Raw genomic sequence first — 17,546 nt, 5'->3', positions numbered from 1 at the left:
CTCCTTAGTGTGATGTCTCCATGATGTGCTGAAGCAGAAGTATTTTCTGTAGGAGCACACCTCTAAAATTACAATAAAAGTCAGTAGAAAAAATGATCCAATATACAAATATTTTCCGTACAACTTTTCTGGAATGGATCTTATACATAAAGCTTCGTTCTCCTGTAGCTTGAATTGCTTTTCTTTTTTGACAGATTCCCTTGTAATAAAATGAGTGTTCCCCAGCAGCAGGATTTTGTCAGAGGAGCAAACCTTTTCAATTGAGTTACATTAAAATTCTGCTCTTAACATTCCATTTGCTCATTTTAGGATCGCAATAGGAAAGGAATAAATTGGAAGTTAATGGAAAGCACTTCTTTTGCACCGTTTTCAAAGTGATAGCAGGCTATATTGCCAAAGAGGCAGAAAAGAGGACAGAAAAAGTGCCCCCATCAGATGAGACTGGCCAGGAGAGCTGCTCTGATTATCAGATCTTCAGGAAATGATGGTGGCATTGGTAGGGTTTCAGTTTAGTTGAAAGCAGCGGAAAAAATAGAGAAATAAATTCTTAGGACAATCTAGGACTCGAGCTCTGCTCTGTGGGCCATTTCTGAATGTGTCCTTATTTGTTCCTGCGAATTGACACTGCACGGAAGTTCATCATGTGGGTTACTATGGACACATGAACTGCTTGCAACAGATACAGTGGTTTGCTTATGGCCTGCAAATGAATTGTAATCAAGTTTGGAAAATTGGAGAAAGGGATGCACTCCATTGGTGGAGCAATGTGGGATAGGATAAACAGATTTGGGATTTTCACCTTTTGTTAAATTATGGTGCACAAAGAAGACACATTTCTCTAGTAACAAACACCCTCCAAAAATTTTAGATTTAGTCAAGAATCGACAACGGCTAAAGTAGAGGTTGAGTTGGCAAGTTGATCTTGTGAATATAATGGGCAAACCTTGTTTTAAAGAATGGAAGTTTTTAATTAATTGAAATATATCATAATCATATTTTACTAATACAAATTCATTACACATCATATTTAAAGTATATCTATTGTCATATCTAGATAACTTACAGTAAAGGCAACTATTCCAAAAAGTATTATTAAAATATTGTACCAAATATAAACCTCATAATTATATGCATATATGTGTGTGTGTTTGTTATAATTTAATAAGATAGTGGTTTAACAAACCAGTGTTTAAAAAATAATTTTTCCAATAAAATTAACAGAAATATTGCTTTTAGAAAGCAGAGTTCTTGTTGATTTCCCTCTAGATGTTTGCAGCAAAGACATGATTTAAAAATTTCTAAGAAACGTGTGCATTTTGCAAAACAGTGTATTACAGTATGAGACAGAAAAAGTAGAGTGCTTAACCTAAGTAATTCAGTCGTCGTATCAGAATGACAAATCATCTTTTTTTCGTTCCATACATTCTATAATTTAGTTGGGAAAGAACATGCCCACCTCTTCTAAGTGTAAGAACCTTTAAACACATTCCAAAGTACAGTAAGTGCCTAAAAGAAGGGAGGGGAGTGTCACTGTCAGGCTGCCCCTCCAGAAGCTCTCTCTGTCTTCTGACAGAGCGGCACATTTTGAGACTGCTGACGGGTGAACGCAGCCCCTATCTCTACTCATCAGAGCCTTTTCACCAAGAGTTCATGCTTATGACATCCTGACTTGGACGCATGACTGGATGTGAAGCGTCCAGTAGAGGCAGCCAGGGGCGCCCCATACCTATCAGACTTCCTTGGTGTTCGTAGCTATGCATGGGCTGGCCACCTCCCAGAATACTAGTACATATATTTCCCTTCATATATTTATAGTACTATTTGTCTAATTTAGATGTGGTAAGGGCACTTGGTAATTTCATAAAGAAGGGATGTGAAAGATTTGACAATGGTCAGGGTTTTACCAAAACCACAGTGAGATTGTAGGGGGGAAAAAATCACTATTCCCAATTGGAAAACACCTGTTTTCTCTGACTTTCGTGACACCGGTCCCTAGAGCAGATACCTGCTCTATAATCATCTTTCTGCACAAATGCCTTGCAAAGAGAAATTAAACTTTTCAGCCCAAATTCCCATTTGTATGTGTCCAGCTTTTTAGCTAACCTCATGTCTAAAAAAGCCTTGAGATGAAACTTTATAGGATAGAAGCAGATGGAAAAAAACCTGGAATCCATAAATTTACCCACCAACAAAAGTACAGTTGCTATAGTTCCTATCAAAGAAATTTTAAAAGAGAATTAGTTCAGATTACTTAGATGTTTTAATTTTATTATTTTTTTCCTTAGTACAAGCTTTAGTTTATCATCAGTGTGTCTGGGTAGGGCTGTGAGTACAGAATGAAATGTGAAAAAGTATTTTATAAAATGCAAACTATTTAATTATTTTTGTGGCTCTCACGACTCCTGGAATGTTGTGCTAATGCAGTTCAGCAATATTCTTGTACCTCATATCAGAAAGGATGATCCTAGGAAAAGAAAACCTGGTTCCCAACTTAAGATTCTTATCTGTCACCAATAAAATAGGTGACTTTTTAGGGTACACAGATGGTTTTCAAAGCACAAGAACCTTCATTTCAAAAACTGGAGATATTTTCTTCTTGGCAGCAATTTCTCTCCACGTTACTTGTAGTTATTATGTGCCTGCTTTCATTCATTAGGGAAGTGGCCAGTGTTCTCAGACGTGCCACTGGATGGTATGATAGGAAGATGAAGTAGGTATCAGATGGTTTAGAACTCAGCTTTGAAATCTCTGAGTTAGACTAATATGTTTCCTGAACCGCATAATTATTTATTACTGATTGAATAAGTCATCTTGTCTCAGACTTCCTCTTCCATTGACTTGCTGGGCAGCAGAAAGGATGTCCAAGTGGCTAAAGGGGTCCCCTCGTGTGATGACCCTATGATAAGTCTAGTTACTCCCTTCACTTGTAGAGACTGTTGCATGCTGCTCTTCAAACCATTTAAAAACAATTATCACACACTATCATTTCTTAGCTGGAGTAATTCCAGGGAGACCAAAAAGATCTCACCACCTGAAAATTTATTATTAAAAAAGTTCATCCCCAAACCTCAGTTCTTCCACTTCAATGCACACAAGAGCAGATCCAGTGTATTGAATTGGGCAATAGAATAAATTATTTAATAGTAAATGGCATTTCACAGTTCTCTGCTTGCTTACCCCTATAAAATACAAACCGTGCAGGCATAGCTAGAGGCTCCTCTGTCTGGTTAAAGAAGACAACATGGAACAGAAAGCTGGAACTTCTGGCTGATACGTCCATGCACAGTACCAGGTTCGTGGCTGTTTCCCTGTCTTGGGAGTCGGGATGTTTGGAGCCTTCTATTTGTGGAGCTGACTCTGTGATTTTTCGTGAGCCATATTCAGATTTACAGAGCAAATAAATGAGTTTCAACTTTTACACATTTAGGTAGGTCTCTGGCTTCTCATTTGGGTGCTTTCTGGTCCCTCATTCAAGCTTAGCAATTTCAGAATGAGCTCCTGAGCCATTGCTTTATAACGAACTTAACACTGCGCCCTTGGCAAACCCACGACCCCACTGACGTCAGTGCTGATGCTCCGGGAGAGTATCAAAAAAGGCGTCTCAGAGGAGGAAAGAGAGGCCGTGTAAATAGTACCTCTGCTACGAATGCAAAGTAATGTACAGATAGCACAGATAATTTGGAAAACTCAATGACAGTTACTGCAAATTAGAAAAGATGTGTCCATTCCCATTGACATGGAATCACGTCTAAACAGCCTGACATCTGTCCTGTGTTGTCTTCTCCTTATGTGTGTATTACTGCAGTAGCTTCTGATGTTAGAAAAATTAGGACAGGAGAGAATAACCTTTCAATTATAGACCTCTGACATCCAACCCTAAAGACTCAAACACTGAAACCACGTTTCATTGTTATTTCTGCCAAAAATTGTGTTAAAAACAAAACAACCCAGGGACCAGCCAGTGGCCAACTGGATAAGTGCGCACACTTCCCTTTGGCAGCCCAGAGTTCACCAGTTCGGGTCCTGGGCGCGGATCTACACACCGCTCATCAAGCCATGCTGTGACAGCGTCCCACATAGAAGAACTAGAAGGACTTACAACTAGGATATACGGCTACGTACTGGGGCTTTGGGGAGACAAAAAAAAAAAGAAGATAGACAACAGATGTTAGCTCGGGGCCAATCTTCCTCACCAAAAAGAGCCCGTTTTATAAATACATATCTAAAAATAGTGCTTGGTTCTTTTATTTTCCTTTTTTTTGTTTCTTATTTTCTTCATAGTAGGAAACATTTGGGACATTCAGAATGATTTTTAAGAGGTTTTATCAGCAGATCGCTTAAAATCCTGGTAAAATGCTCTGATTGATTTCCATTTTCGCTATTTTGTTTGTTTAATAATTTTGCTTTAAGTTTTTCACCAGAATGTGTATTCCCAGGGACAGCAGCAAAAAATGTGGAGGCAACTAAATAAAGTGGCTGCTCTACATTCCAAATGTTAACCTGAACACGACGAAGGCAACACTTTTATTAATACTTGATTTAATCCAATTTTCTTCTGCAGTCTAGTTTTAAGAAATAATTAGTTCTGTCCAGGTTTCAAAGCAGAAAGGGAAACGGGGAAATGGTATGTTATTCACATTATTAGAAAAAAATCCCAGGAAAAGTAAAAATTGGTTAGCCAGATTTTCTCAATATATCTCAGTATATAATATAAAATAAAATTTCTCAGTATAATTTGCAGCGTATCGATAGTTTCAAGGCTATGTTAATTCTTTCCGTGTGTTCCATTAGCAAATTAATTTTCTAGATGTATTAATTTGCTCCATAATGGTTCAAGAGTGAGTAAATGCAGCTTCCAAAAGTGTTGAATTTCCTCTGTAAACCAACTACATAACTGTCTAAATTAGACAATCAGAGAGCCTCGCATCTGTGTGCGTCAGCAACTTCCCTTACACGGCGATTATCGAACAATTTACCCAAGGCTGAGTTATATGCACCGGCTCTTGGAAAGGATAGTTCGGTAACGGGCCAAGAAGTTTACACATTGACAAGCTGTGGAAGGGAACTTTGTATTTTTTTACAGTCACAGACCTGATGCTCAACAATTGGGTCTTCTCCAGAGACTAGCCAGCATCTCTGGCTCATTCCTAGGATATAAAAATAAAAGCACCCTCAGCAGCCCTCAGCCTGGCTGCCCTAACTCCTCAGCCTCCCAGAGAAAGCCCGTTGCCTATATTCCAGGATCCTGGAATGGCTTCGGAATGTCTTGAGGCTGCAAATGCAGAACTAAAGAGATACTGTTCTCTTCTGAACTCTCTGCCAGGGTTAGACGAAGCAATCCATGAAGGGGATAAGATGTTTGGGGAGACCATCACGTGCTTCAAACCACCCTATTCCTCACTGAGCATCCTTCCCATCCATCACCATACCACATCTCATAAACACACTCTCACACACTTCAAAACAGATTTCCTAGACGCCAGTTCATCCCAAAGTTTGGTAAATCTGTGCTTCTTAAAGGGAGACCCTCAAAAACCTCTGAGAAGCGTTTATGTACAGAAATACCACTTTGTTTCTCTGTCTAAAAACTAGATTTTGTTCCCTTTACTTGAAGATTTTAAGTCTTATATAAATTAAGATTTTCCCATCTGTGGCCTTTTAATGAAAAACAGTGTATAAAAAGCAAAAGCTGAAAAAACTTACGGTTTATCTAAAGGAATAGTTAATTAATATAAGTATTTAAGGAATGTTAGTTAAGCATCAGCTAGAAGGAAGACTTCATTCTATTTCAAACTCTAGAAAACAAAAGAAGGAACCGAGTTCTAATAAAGGCAAGCATAGGACTTCCCTGAAATTAGACGAAAGTTCTTTACTCACAGGTGATGATGTTTTTAAGATGGATCAGTTAGAGTAACAAAAGAAATATTGCAAGAATGTTATAATCCAGAGGAGCAAAATGGCTGAGGATCTAAATGCATCAGACAGTTCCTCCATAAAGCAAAGAATAGTCAGGATGGCTAAACTGTAAACCTTTAAGACCTACAGGAATGAGTTTATGCAATGGTTATTTATCATTTAGAGCTCGTGAGAAAGGTTACACTCTGCAGTTTATCATCATGTACATATCCATATGTGCATATTCTATTAGATTAGTTCATTATGCCTTATTAATGGAATAATGAGTTCTGTTTTTCTAACTTAATTTTTAAAGTGTACTTCATTCTCCTTAACACAAAGGTGTTCCCACAGGTGTGGTTAGTCCCATTTGGGACCAGTCCAGGCAACACCAGCCCCCAGGGAGACACTTTTTCCAAAAGCAATTATGCCACCTAAAAAAAAAAATGAAAGTCTTTAAGTGTTACGTTGCAAATGCACACTGATTAGCAAATTATTAAATTACTTCAAACCTCATAGCCATCACCCTTTGGTGATCAAGGCTTCCTGTTTATCCACAAGTTTCTTGGCAATCATTTACTCACTCTTGTACAGATTCATTCAATGAGAATTTATCACGTGCCAGGTACTGGTGTTAGATGCCGGAGAATGCAGAGCTAAAAGAACCTTCCTTCCTTTCGAGGAGCTCAGAGTCCACTGGGGGAGACAGAGAAGTAAATGACTATAAGAATGGTAAGAGGGCCAGTCCCGTGGCACAGTGGTTAAGTGCGCATGTTCCGCTTTGGTGGCCCAGGGTTCGCCGGTTCGGATCCCGGGTGCAGACATGGCACCACTTGGCAACCCATGCTGTGGCAGGCGTCCCACATATAAAGTAGAGGAAGATGGGCATGGATGTTAGCTCAGGGCCAGTCTTCCTCAGCAAAAAGAGGAGGATTGGCAGCAGATGTTAGCTCAGGGCTAATCTTCCTCAAAGAAAGAAAGAAAGGAAGGGAGGGAGGGAGGAAAGAAGGAAGGAAGGAGCTAAGACACAGGTGTTCAAGATGCTGTGGGGTCTGGGGGAGGATCGCCTAACTCAGCTTGGGCACTGGGGACAAGCACAAGGTAAGAGGAACTTCCCAAGGGGTTAGTTTTTAAGCTTAGTCTTGAAAAGGTATGAAAAAGGTTAGCAAACAGAGGTAGAATGTTCTAGGCCAGAAGAGAGCATTTTCTCAGGAGCCGGAGCATGGCAGGTGTTGGAAAGAACATGCAGCTCCAAGCATAGAATGTGTGTGGGGAAGGAGGAAGATGAGACTAGAGAGGGAGGTGGTGGCAGAGAGGGTACTGACGTGGCTGGTGATCTTCCATCCTGGGTACACAGGGCTCTCTTAAAGGAGTTTTACCGGGAAGCAACATAGTCAGTCAGGCCACAATATATGGATGGATTCCATATAGAAAAGCAGAAGGTTAGGAGAAGTTAGGAGATAGTGAATGTAGTTGAGAAATGAAGACCTGAACCACGGTTGGGCACAAATTACAGAGAAAGAAGTAGATTAATCATTAGGAAATGAAATAGCACTTCGTGACTGAATGCAAGAGAGGCGGGTGAAAGACGATCTGCTCACTTAGGTGACCACGTGGATGGGGAAATACAGGGAAGAAGCAGGTTGGGGGGCAAAGGATGAGTCTGGATTTGGAAATGATGAATTTGAGGTTCCCATAGTACACTCTGGCACGTGGTCGCAAATGGCTGGTTCGAACTTAGGAGAAGCCACTTGTAGAGATGTGGACGTGAAACCATGGAAAGAACTGAAGCCATGAGTCCGAATGAAATCACACTGAAGGGGAATGCAGAAGATCTAGTTACAAAAGGAAAAAAAATGTGTGAATTCGTGAATTCACAGACTGGAGTTTCCTGTGGCTTAGCAATAAAGACAGTGCCCGTGTTAACACCTTAGGGTCCGCTTGCTGCTACTGGACACCATATGCCGAATTTTTTGACACCTTCAAATCTGTGCCTCTTGAACACTACATCATCTCTGTGTTGCTCCCTTTTGCTCCCTTGCTGCCCAATTTTGGCCGTTCCTCTGCTTTCCCTCACTTCTCACCCTTCTCGGTGTTCATTTTCTCCCTTAAAGCTCGTGAATAGACAACATTTTCGTCTAAATATTTTTTCACCTTCCATTCTGAATCTGTTCACTACTGCGTTTGTTTTTCCTTCCAGTTCCTTCCTGTTCTCCCCAGTTTTCCAAGTCATCGACGTTTCATTAGCTCCTCGATGCTGCTTTCTTTCTGTCCTCTCTTTGTTCTCTCTTCTGAGGGGCAGCACAGCCTGACAGGAGAAAGCGCTGGATTTGGAAACAGAACCTGGGTTCCTTCCTGATTTTGTCACTTGCTCCTAACCGTGTGACTTTGGGCAAGTCACAGTACCTCTCTAAAATTGTGCACCCTCACCTGTAAAATGAAAGGCTTCTTAGTAATTAAAAATCCCTTCCTATTCTAAAAAAATCTGTGATTCTGCCATTTCTCCCCAGCTTTTCATAGGCCCCTGTCAAGGCTTATTCCAAAAGAAACAACATTTAACAAGTTCCCAAATTTCCTTTGCTAAAATAGTTGGGCATATTGCGTTTCTGTAAAACAATACCTTCCATCAAATAACAGCTAACATATTATGCTGGTGGTAGTAATTTATAGTAATAAATAAATTTCTCTTTCCAAATAGGCTTTCTACTTTTTTTTTAACCTTCCCAACTTAGCACAAGTGTCCCAGATCCCTCCTTCTCCTCACTTACTGCACAGCCATTTCCTGGGTGGGGGTCCGTGTCTGGCAGAACAGGTGCCAAAATAGAGGAAGACAAAAGAAAAGGGTGGGCACGTCCTCTGAGCACATCCAGGCCCCATGGAATAAATCCAGGAGGATGCGGGCAGGCGTAGTCTTGCTTCACAGACTCTTTGGAGCAAAAATTGCCCTTGACATCAGCTGTCTAGCAAGTCTGCATTTCAAGACCTGCACCAGAACTGTTATCCAAATAAATAAGATGTGTCCTATTCCTGTCAGCCTTCTCCAGTCAATAAACAAACAAAAGAAGAATGACTTGACTATGATCCTTCTCTTAATGATGGCTAACGTAGAACCCTTCAAACCCCAAAGGGAACTAATTCTGGAATGTCCTGACTTGGATGCCTTTGTCTCAAGGCCTATGAATTTCAGAGCTGGGCTTTGTCAATTTGTCACTTCTCCCTGATGTGGTAATGACTGTGTAAGGAAAGAGGCATTGGGTCACTTTTCTTGAATTCATCTTTGAAAAGTATGTCACGTCTGTGACCATTTATCACTGGGCTCAATGTTCAAAGAAAGGGCAGGACCAGAGGTGAAGGAGGAAAGGTCTGTCTTGTCTGTGCTCCTCTGAACTCATGTTGTCTGGGGTGTTTGAAAAAAGAGAATAGTGGCTTGACTGCGGGCTACTGCCCTTGCTGGTTTTAGGGTGCAAAGCTCTGGTCAGAATTTGCCCCATCACGAAGACCTCTGAATGAAATGCTACAGCAGCAAAGAAATTTAGATAAGTGTTAACTGCCTCCCACACCATGCAAGTCTCACCCTTTCTCATCAAGATCCTCTTAGCACTTGATACGAAAATCATGGAAAATAATGCTTTCTCTTGTCTTCCTTATTTTGCATTTTCCCGTCATTTTTGGTAATATGTGGGTAGCAGTCCGCTAAGTACCAAATGAGCCCGTGATTTAGGAGTTGGTTGATTGCTCTGCTTACCTTCGTGATGGAAGCATTTTGCATTTTCTATCCAGAACCTGATTTTTGAGGATTTCTTACTGACAACATTGCTACTGAATTCAAAGAAATGATGATTTGTCTATGAGATAGTTGTTAAAATACATAAACCTGAGATTCATTCCTGGAATACTTGAATACAAATTCCTTTGCTGTTAGTGTTACAAATCGCATTATTGCTGTTAGGATTCCAACTCCGTCCACCATTAGGAGTTTAAATCAGGTTCTGTTCTGTTTTTGCTGTTTCTGCATGTCCTTCATCAGGAATGAGGATCAAGGAAAGATTTCTGCATACGTTTTTGTTATGATAGGGTTAGTAACTTTGTTCTACTTTACCACAATAACAGAGAAGAGGTTGTTACAAATTAGCATTGTGAAAAAAGCATTGCTATAGCAGATGGCAAGATTGGAGGGATAAATTTTTTGTTTTTGCTGGCTGTTAAACTATGGAAGGAAACTGGAACCTAAGGAACGCCAATAGATGGAGGAAAAGGCTCTCCCTCTATATAAGGAGACATTAGGGAGAAAGACAGGTTAGGTAAGTCGTTCATGGGAGTCCTTACTGTGATTCAAGTCTTACAGCGAACGGATGTACCCCCACTAAGCAGCTCTCAGAGGAGGCTTATTCTGGGATGGCCCTGGGCAAGACACCAGTCATGACTAAAGTTGAACATTTATCTCATCCAGAGGTCTCCAGAAGGAACCCAAACAAACATCTACTGCTGTCTTGCCTTTTCAAATCAGGCTGGTTTCTCCAGCCAGTGATAAAACATACCGTTAGCTGGCTCCCATTCACTCTTCTATAGGTGAAAAGAAGAAAGGTTTGGGAGAAGGGCATTGCCAACATTATATGAGTAAGTACATGAGTTTTTCTCATTTTTGAGACAGACCAATTCCGTGTCAGGCTGAATTATAAGCCAACAATTAGCACAAGGGATGAAGGACATTCCACCCCTGAAAACAGCTCCACTTCTCCAGAGTTATAACTGCTTGTCTTTGGTTTACTGGCTTCTCTAACGCCCCTGCTCTGATTTACACAGATTTTTCCTAAAAGCAGAAGGTAATTTTAAAAACATAACATTTGATTAAGGAAGCCATTTTATGGGGAAGTATTGAAGACAGTAGATAATCCTGCTGTTGAGTTTTAAAGAAAGTTTTTGCGAACTGCAAATTGTTTCCACACGAATAAATTTGCAATATCAATAGTCTATTGACATGTGTGGGTAACTGTCTAAGTCGGTCAATTTTTCTCTCAGTTGAGGAGCCACTAAAGATGTTTAAGCAGAAAAGTATTATAATCTTGGTGTTTCAGGAGATTAATTTGGTGTCAGTGAGTACAGGGAAAGACAAAAGACCAGTTTTAAAATCGAAGACAACCACGGGAATGGGCAGATAAATATCTGAGACACATTATGGAGGGAAAATGAAGAGTTGAGAACTTCACGTCTATAAGGGGGAGAGAGAGAAAATTTCAGCTCAGGATGAATACAGCATTTTCAACTGAGAATGGCAGACACTCTGACTCTCTGGGGCATTTCTTGATAAGCCCACTGCTTAGGAAACTTAGAAAGAGATTTAAACATATACCACGGAGGCCAAAACAGCAAGTCTAGGCAAAAACGCAATCAAAATTAAAGATGAACAAATAGATAAACATCAAGTAAGGGCTTCTCATCAGTGAAAGAGCAGAAGGTCATTAAGAGCCTGAGGGAGCTTGTCTTTTCCAGTGAGTCTTTTGTGAAGAGGGGTCAACCGGGAGCAAAAAGAATGTGCTGTGTTATGAATTTGAAGCTGTGAGGCTAAGACCAGATGAGTGGAATGGAGAGCGTGAAGTTGATGTCCTAGTCAAATTCCCTGGAGCCTATATTGCATTGTAAATTCAAAAAGCTAATAACAGAAAACTATGTCTCAGATATACACGCTGGCCAGGGCTAGTTCGCCAGCGAGGCCAAGCAACATTAAGTAGAGCCACAAAGTTGCACACAAGCAGAGAATATGACCAGAGGCGTCTATGGGAAGGCCTCTCTGAGGAACCAGCGTCAGAGGACTTCAGGGGACAGTTGGCCATTTGCTGGAGCGTTGCTTTTCTGCTTTTGCCGAGGTGAAGAAGAGTCCGCCTGCCATTTCTGAAGTCCCTGAAAAGTCATCTTGGACTACTCATTTTCTCTCACTCCCTTCTCCAGAGTCCCCCCGGTAATTTTAATGTCTGTCATCCATCTTGTTTTCATTTCTTTTGGCATAGATGCTAATCCATGAAGAAGTTTTCATGGATCCACAGTGAAATGAAAAAAGTAAATAACGATGATGTGGAGAATTTTTTCATAAAGCTTCACTTATTCCTTTTAAAGAGTGGGCACTCGCCCTGAGGTTCGGTCCTTCCTACCTTTGGTCGATTTAAATGGCCTTTCTTTATGAAATGATGGAGGTCACGGGGGATAGCTTTTTATTTAAAAACCCTCTGTTGGTCCTTGATTTTTTTTGGTCCTGATTTGTAAAATTGGGAAGTCCAGGAAGTCCTCCCCGCGTCCCTGTCACCCTGCCTCTGGGCTCCATCAGTGCTGCCATGACATCAGCTTTCCTTTATAGCCTTCTTCAGCTCCCGGACAGTCCCCAGTGAGGACACTGCCCAGGGCCTCCCTCTGCTGTCTGATGGGCCCTTCATGGACCCTCCTCTTGTGCACTTTTGCCCCGAACTCCCCACAGCCCTTCGTCTCCACTCCTCCACGCCCTTACCCTTGCTGTTTTCCTGACTGCAGTGCCATCTCATGCCTTATCAGCCTGTCTAAATCCTGCATCTATTTCCCAGTCTGACTTAGGTCCCCACCTTGACGCGGCCCTTCCCTCACTGCTCCAGCATAACGCTACCTCCTCTCTCTGCACTTGAGTGCTCTGGGAATCTGTACCATTCACGTGGCACTCCTTTGCAACAGGAAGTTTTCGTGTGTATGACTTCTTTCCCCAGCCAGACTTCTTATCCTTGTGTATCCACAGGAGCCTCACATTGTGACTTGCACATAAGCTTTTTCAGAAACTGTTAAGTGACTGGTTAGGTAGCAGCTCTGGGCGCCTTAGATCACAGCAGCCTTCCTGGCCCACCTCATGCAAACACCTCAGCCCTCTCCGTGCCTTCACTCGGATTCAGCCACTCCTCTGAAGGCACAAATTCAGAACTTGCAGGGCTAACCTGTGAAGTGGGGCCACTGAGATCCCAGCTTAACCCTAGGTCATTCTAGCTGCACTACCTGCAAAGGTTACTTGTATGTTTATTCCCCAAAGAACCAAAGGCTAATAAGTTAGCGTCTGAATGCGCAGCATCCCGTGCTCTATCACAGTGCGCTCAGTATCCTGTGATACGAAATGCCTGCCCAGCAGGACGGGGAATGTGTGGTAAGCCAATGAAAGAGCAGAGGCAAAGGTGGGAGAAAGGCTTGCTGCTGGAGAAAGGTGACGTTCCAGCTTTAGATTGAATGGAGCCAGGAAACATAAACCAGCAAAAGGGTCGCAAAAGGGCAGGTGAGTGACAGCTGCAAGAGTGAATCAGCAAAGTGCTGGCAGGTGGCATCGTCTGCATTAAGCGGCGGGCTCCACTTTACATCAGGCACTGGGATTTACAGAAGACTGGTGGACCTGGGGTCCGGCACATGAAAGTCCCAGTTGTGGTCCACTCATAAGATGCAAAAGAGCCCAATCAAGTCATCAAACCACATCATATTCTCATTTTTCCATCTCTAAGAGAGGAGGGCAGACAAGGCAGTACTGAATTATCTTTTATACAGGAGCATTCAGAAGGATGTTAATTTCTTAAAAACACATTAACACATTCTTCCCATCATACTGTGAGAGACGTACAGTGAGGCAAGAATGATGTCCGGGTTAAGATTGAACTTTAGCTGGGTTTTGTGGATAATTCTGTAACTTCTCTGCAGTATAAGTAAACCTGTGCGTATTTGTTTCTTCAAGAGCAATAATTGCTTCGAAAAAGCAATGACAGCAATAAACCGTGTTGCGTTTCTTTCACTGATGCCTTAATCTGCCACGGGCATTTGGGTCAGCGGGCAGGCGAAGGAGTCAGCTTTTTTATTCCAGCTCTGCCTTTTGTAGGTCCCAACAATGATTACACTTAATGGTGCATTTTCTTTCTCTTCGTTTCTCCATTGCTCGCTTCTCCCTTCTGAGTGCTAATTCCTGCGGCTGGCCGAGCAGCACAGCAGACTGTCAGATCAAGTCGGTCAAACCCATGATCTGACTGATATTGTCTCCACTGAATTAATGGGATCAGCTCATCCCTGGGCTCTAAACAGACTTCCCCTGTCTCTCCTTTCTCCTTTCTTCCTGCCTATCTCCACCATGACATTGCCCTGGCTAAATCTTCTCTACCTTTATTATCTGGAATCTTCTAATTACTAACCACATTTTTCAAAGCTAATTTTTACTCTCCAAAAACCCTCTACCTTTTTATTCCAAAATATCATTTAAGTACTTTTTTCTACTCTTTTTCTCCTTGTCCATGTTTACACCCATTAATAGGATCCTCCCCCACTGTTTTTCTCCCCTGGTAACTTCTGTCTGTCACTCCTAAGATTCTTTCTCTGCTCATTCTGCATCTGGGCTCATTTTAAGTAGGACACAGTTCAAGTCTCCATTTTGCTTGGACCTTTTATTAATGAAGCAACTTATCAATCTGAAATCTAATCTTAACTATATTTTTGGCCCAACGAAGTCCCTAGTTTTTCATCCAGAACTTGCTTCTTTTTTTTTCTTTCTTCAAGCCACAATGTCAGTTTTGAAATTTTCTCTGGTGCTACCACAAATAGAAAAGTCACAAAAAAAGTCAATTCTTCAGTAAAATGTTGTATCTATAATGTATATTTATGATTATAGGACAGCTTTTAAAAATATATCCTAGGGGCCAGCCCCCGTGGCTGAGTGGTTAAGTTTGCATGCTCTGCTTCAGTGGCCCAGGGTGTCGCCGGTTCAGATCCTGGGCACAGACATGGCACCGCTCATCAGGTCATGTTGATGCAGCATCCCATATAGCACAAGCAGAGGCACTCACAACTAGATTACACAACTATGTACCAGGGAGCTTTGGGGAGAAGAAGAAAAAAAAAAAAAAGATGGGTAACAGATGTTAGCGCAGGTGCCAATCTTTAAAAAAAAAAAGTTAACATTTAAATTGTAAGTTCCCTTTATATGTATATGCTAAAAAAGAGTAAGTATATAATAAAAAAGTAAATAATTATTAAATGTCAGGAAATATTACATCTCACTTCAGCAAACATAATAAATCATCATTCAAGATATCACCCATTCCTACAACGTCAGTATAGACAAGAAAGATTATCACCACCCCCGCCAACATTTAAGTCCCAATTTACCATTACAAATTATGTCAATCACTGAGAAATAAGGAAGCTGTTGAAAGGCTTTATTTTATTAATTTGTTGAAGATGTCTCAAGGCACTAAAAGAATGTTTTACACATGCAAATACATACATGTATGTACACATACTGTTTTGACAAAGTTGTATATATATATATATATATTTACATCGCACTGCCCTAGAGGACGTAAGTTGGTAAAACTTTAAAAACTGATGTAACAGCGAATTAAATCTACTTTGTAGAAAATATGGCGGAATACTAAGGAATTTAATATCAGCAAACATGTTCCCTTTGAAACAGCAAATTAGCTGTGTGGGAGCATTTTGGTCACACTTCAAAGAATAATGTGCTGCGATGGAGAGCTGGTCTGTTTACTCTGGCTCTCACCGGTGAGGTTTTTCTATATTAAACAGGCTTTTGATTACTTCAAAGCATGTTTGAAGTCCTCACTCTGCATAGCTCTTGCGCAAAGACAAATATTCTTCCAGATCTGTGCAGCTAATATTGCTGCCTATCATATTTATAAGGAAGAAGGACTGGCAGGTTCTAGTTAACACCAAGTTAATGCCTCTTTTATTTAGTTATGACAGTGAAGGTCGCCTGACAAATGTTACATTTCCAACCGGCGTGGTCACAAACCTTCATGGAGACATGGACAAGGCTATCACAGTGGACATTGAGTCTTCCAGCCGAGACGAAGATGTCAGCATCACTTCAAATTTGTCCTCGATCGACTCTTTCTACACCATGGTTCAAGGTAAACACAAAAGCGTAGTTTCCAACTGATCATTTTAAAGTACCACTAGCACCCAAAATAGAATGTGGCAACCTCCGTTTTCTAAGATGAACCAGAAAAGGGAAGGGGAAAATAGAAACCTCTAGAGATATTGATGAAATAGTCTAATGTCTACATGTAATGTTTATTTAGTAATGTATACATATTTAAAATCACAGAATATATAAAACAATATGTTAACCTAGAAATAGTATCTTTTTTCACTCCTGTTTAATGAAGTGACTTAATTCCAACGCTTCGCGTGCATGATCAGACCCTTTCTGAGTCATCCACCGTTCTCCAGAGCATGTCATCCTCACGACCCTGGAAGAACGGTAATTTGAGGCAGAGGATTTTCTAAATCCATGTGTGATGCAGTATTTGAATCTGCATATGATGTGGTCACTGGAAATTTTATACCAAATACCAAGTACTCATTTATGTACTATCTAGACTTTTGTTTTTTTCATTCAGTCTATAGGCATATATTTCCAATATCTCCATAATGGAACTGCCTGCCATATTCCTTCTTGATGTAATCTTGAAAAAGCCTATTTACAATGACAATTGCAATGGTGAGGTTGTAGCTCTAAGAATAATTACTAAATCTGAGTTAAACTTCTTTGACTCATTTTTTTTTTTACCAGTTCTGTCAGGTGATCTCTACAATCATCTAAAATTAGTATTGTGTGAATTCATTTCTTCCCCAAATGGTCCTGTATTAATCAACAATTTTAAATTGAGGCAGTAGCCTACACAATATGAGAGGGTTTTTTTGTACAAAATATAAGATGACTGCCTTTTTTTAAAGTCAATTTCAGGGGGAATATCACCTTATATTTTTGGTATACAAGTATAGGTATTAAATCCTTCCGAAAGATCTTTGATAAAGGATATAAGAATGCATATATGGGAGGCAGTCTTCTAAGACCTTGGAGGTAACACATCAGCCTCCTAAAGGAGCACATATTTGGCTCTTTGCAAAACATTTATGGCACATTCCATGGAAGCTGACTGAGCCCTCATTTATTTCATCAGGCAAATGAGAAAAAGAAATCTACTGTAAGTGGAGAAGGACTTTAAATTCCCCTAAAGTTTGCCTTTAATATTCAGCCAAACATGTTACAGCATGAAATGCCGGAAATCAAAGTTGTTTTCTTATTTTCTACAAAGACTTCATTAAATACTTTTTATTTCCTTATAAATGGAATTGAGTCGTTTTAGAAATTTATATCACTTCTAACGGCACAGCCGACCGAGTATTTAATCCATATCAAGAGTTCGTGTTTTCTGCTTCTTGTTTTTTAGATCAGTTAAGAAACAGCTACCAGATTGGTTACGACGGCTCTCTTAGAATTATCTACGCCAGCGGTCTGGATTCGCACTACCAGACAGAGCCACATGTCCTGGCTGGCACAGCCAATCCAACGGTGGCCAAAAGAAACATGACTCTTCCTGGTGAAAACGGTCAAAATTTGGTGGAATGGAGATTCCGAAAAGAGCAAGCCCAAGGAAAAGTCAATGTCTTTGGTCGAAAGCTTAGGGTAAGTAAGTGTCAGAGAGTGGGTGATGGCGGCCCAGTTCTCTGTATCGTGGAGAAGACCTGTCCGTGAGGGCGGGTCTCTGTCCACCCTCATGTGTCCAGGGCCACACACGGTGAAGCGTCTTACCCAAGAGCATGTGTTATAGCCAACCGTCAAGCCAGTGGATGATTCGTAATAAAAGCCA

The 17,546-nt window shown here is 40.9% G+C and overlaps 1 protein-coding gene across 19 annotated transcripts in view; it reads left to right on the top strand.

Moving 5' to 3' along the window:
• TENM3 (teneurin transmembrane protein 3) overlaps nucleotides 1-17,546 on the top strand; it is a 579,767-nt gene that overhangs the window by 543,403 nt on the left and 18,818 nt on the right. For all 19 annotated transcript variants that reach the window (XM_070499641.1, XM_070499653.1, XM_070499652.1 and 16 more), the window contains 2 exons: nucleotides 15,625-15,800; nucleotides 17,127-17,362. In XM_070499641.1, coding sequence (XP_070355742.1) covers nucleotides 15,625-15,800; nucleotides 17,127-17,362 — 412 coding nt within the window. The remainder of the gene's footprint in view (nucleotides 1-15,624; nucleotides 15,801-17,126; nucleotides 17,363-17,546) is intronic.

This window comes from Equus asinus, chromosome 27 (genome assembly GCF_041296235.1).
Source record: "Equus asinus isolate D_3611 breed Donkey chromosome 27, EquAss-T2T_v2, whole genome shotgun sequence".
In the NCBI taxonomy this organism is placed as follows: domain Eukaryota; kingdom Metazoa; phylum Chordata; class Mammalia; order Perissodactyla; family Equidae; genus Equus; species Equus asinus.
The sequence above is the reverse complement of the archived record's forward strand: the minus strand, read 5'-3'. Positions and strand labels throughout refer to the sequence as shown.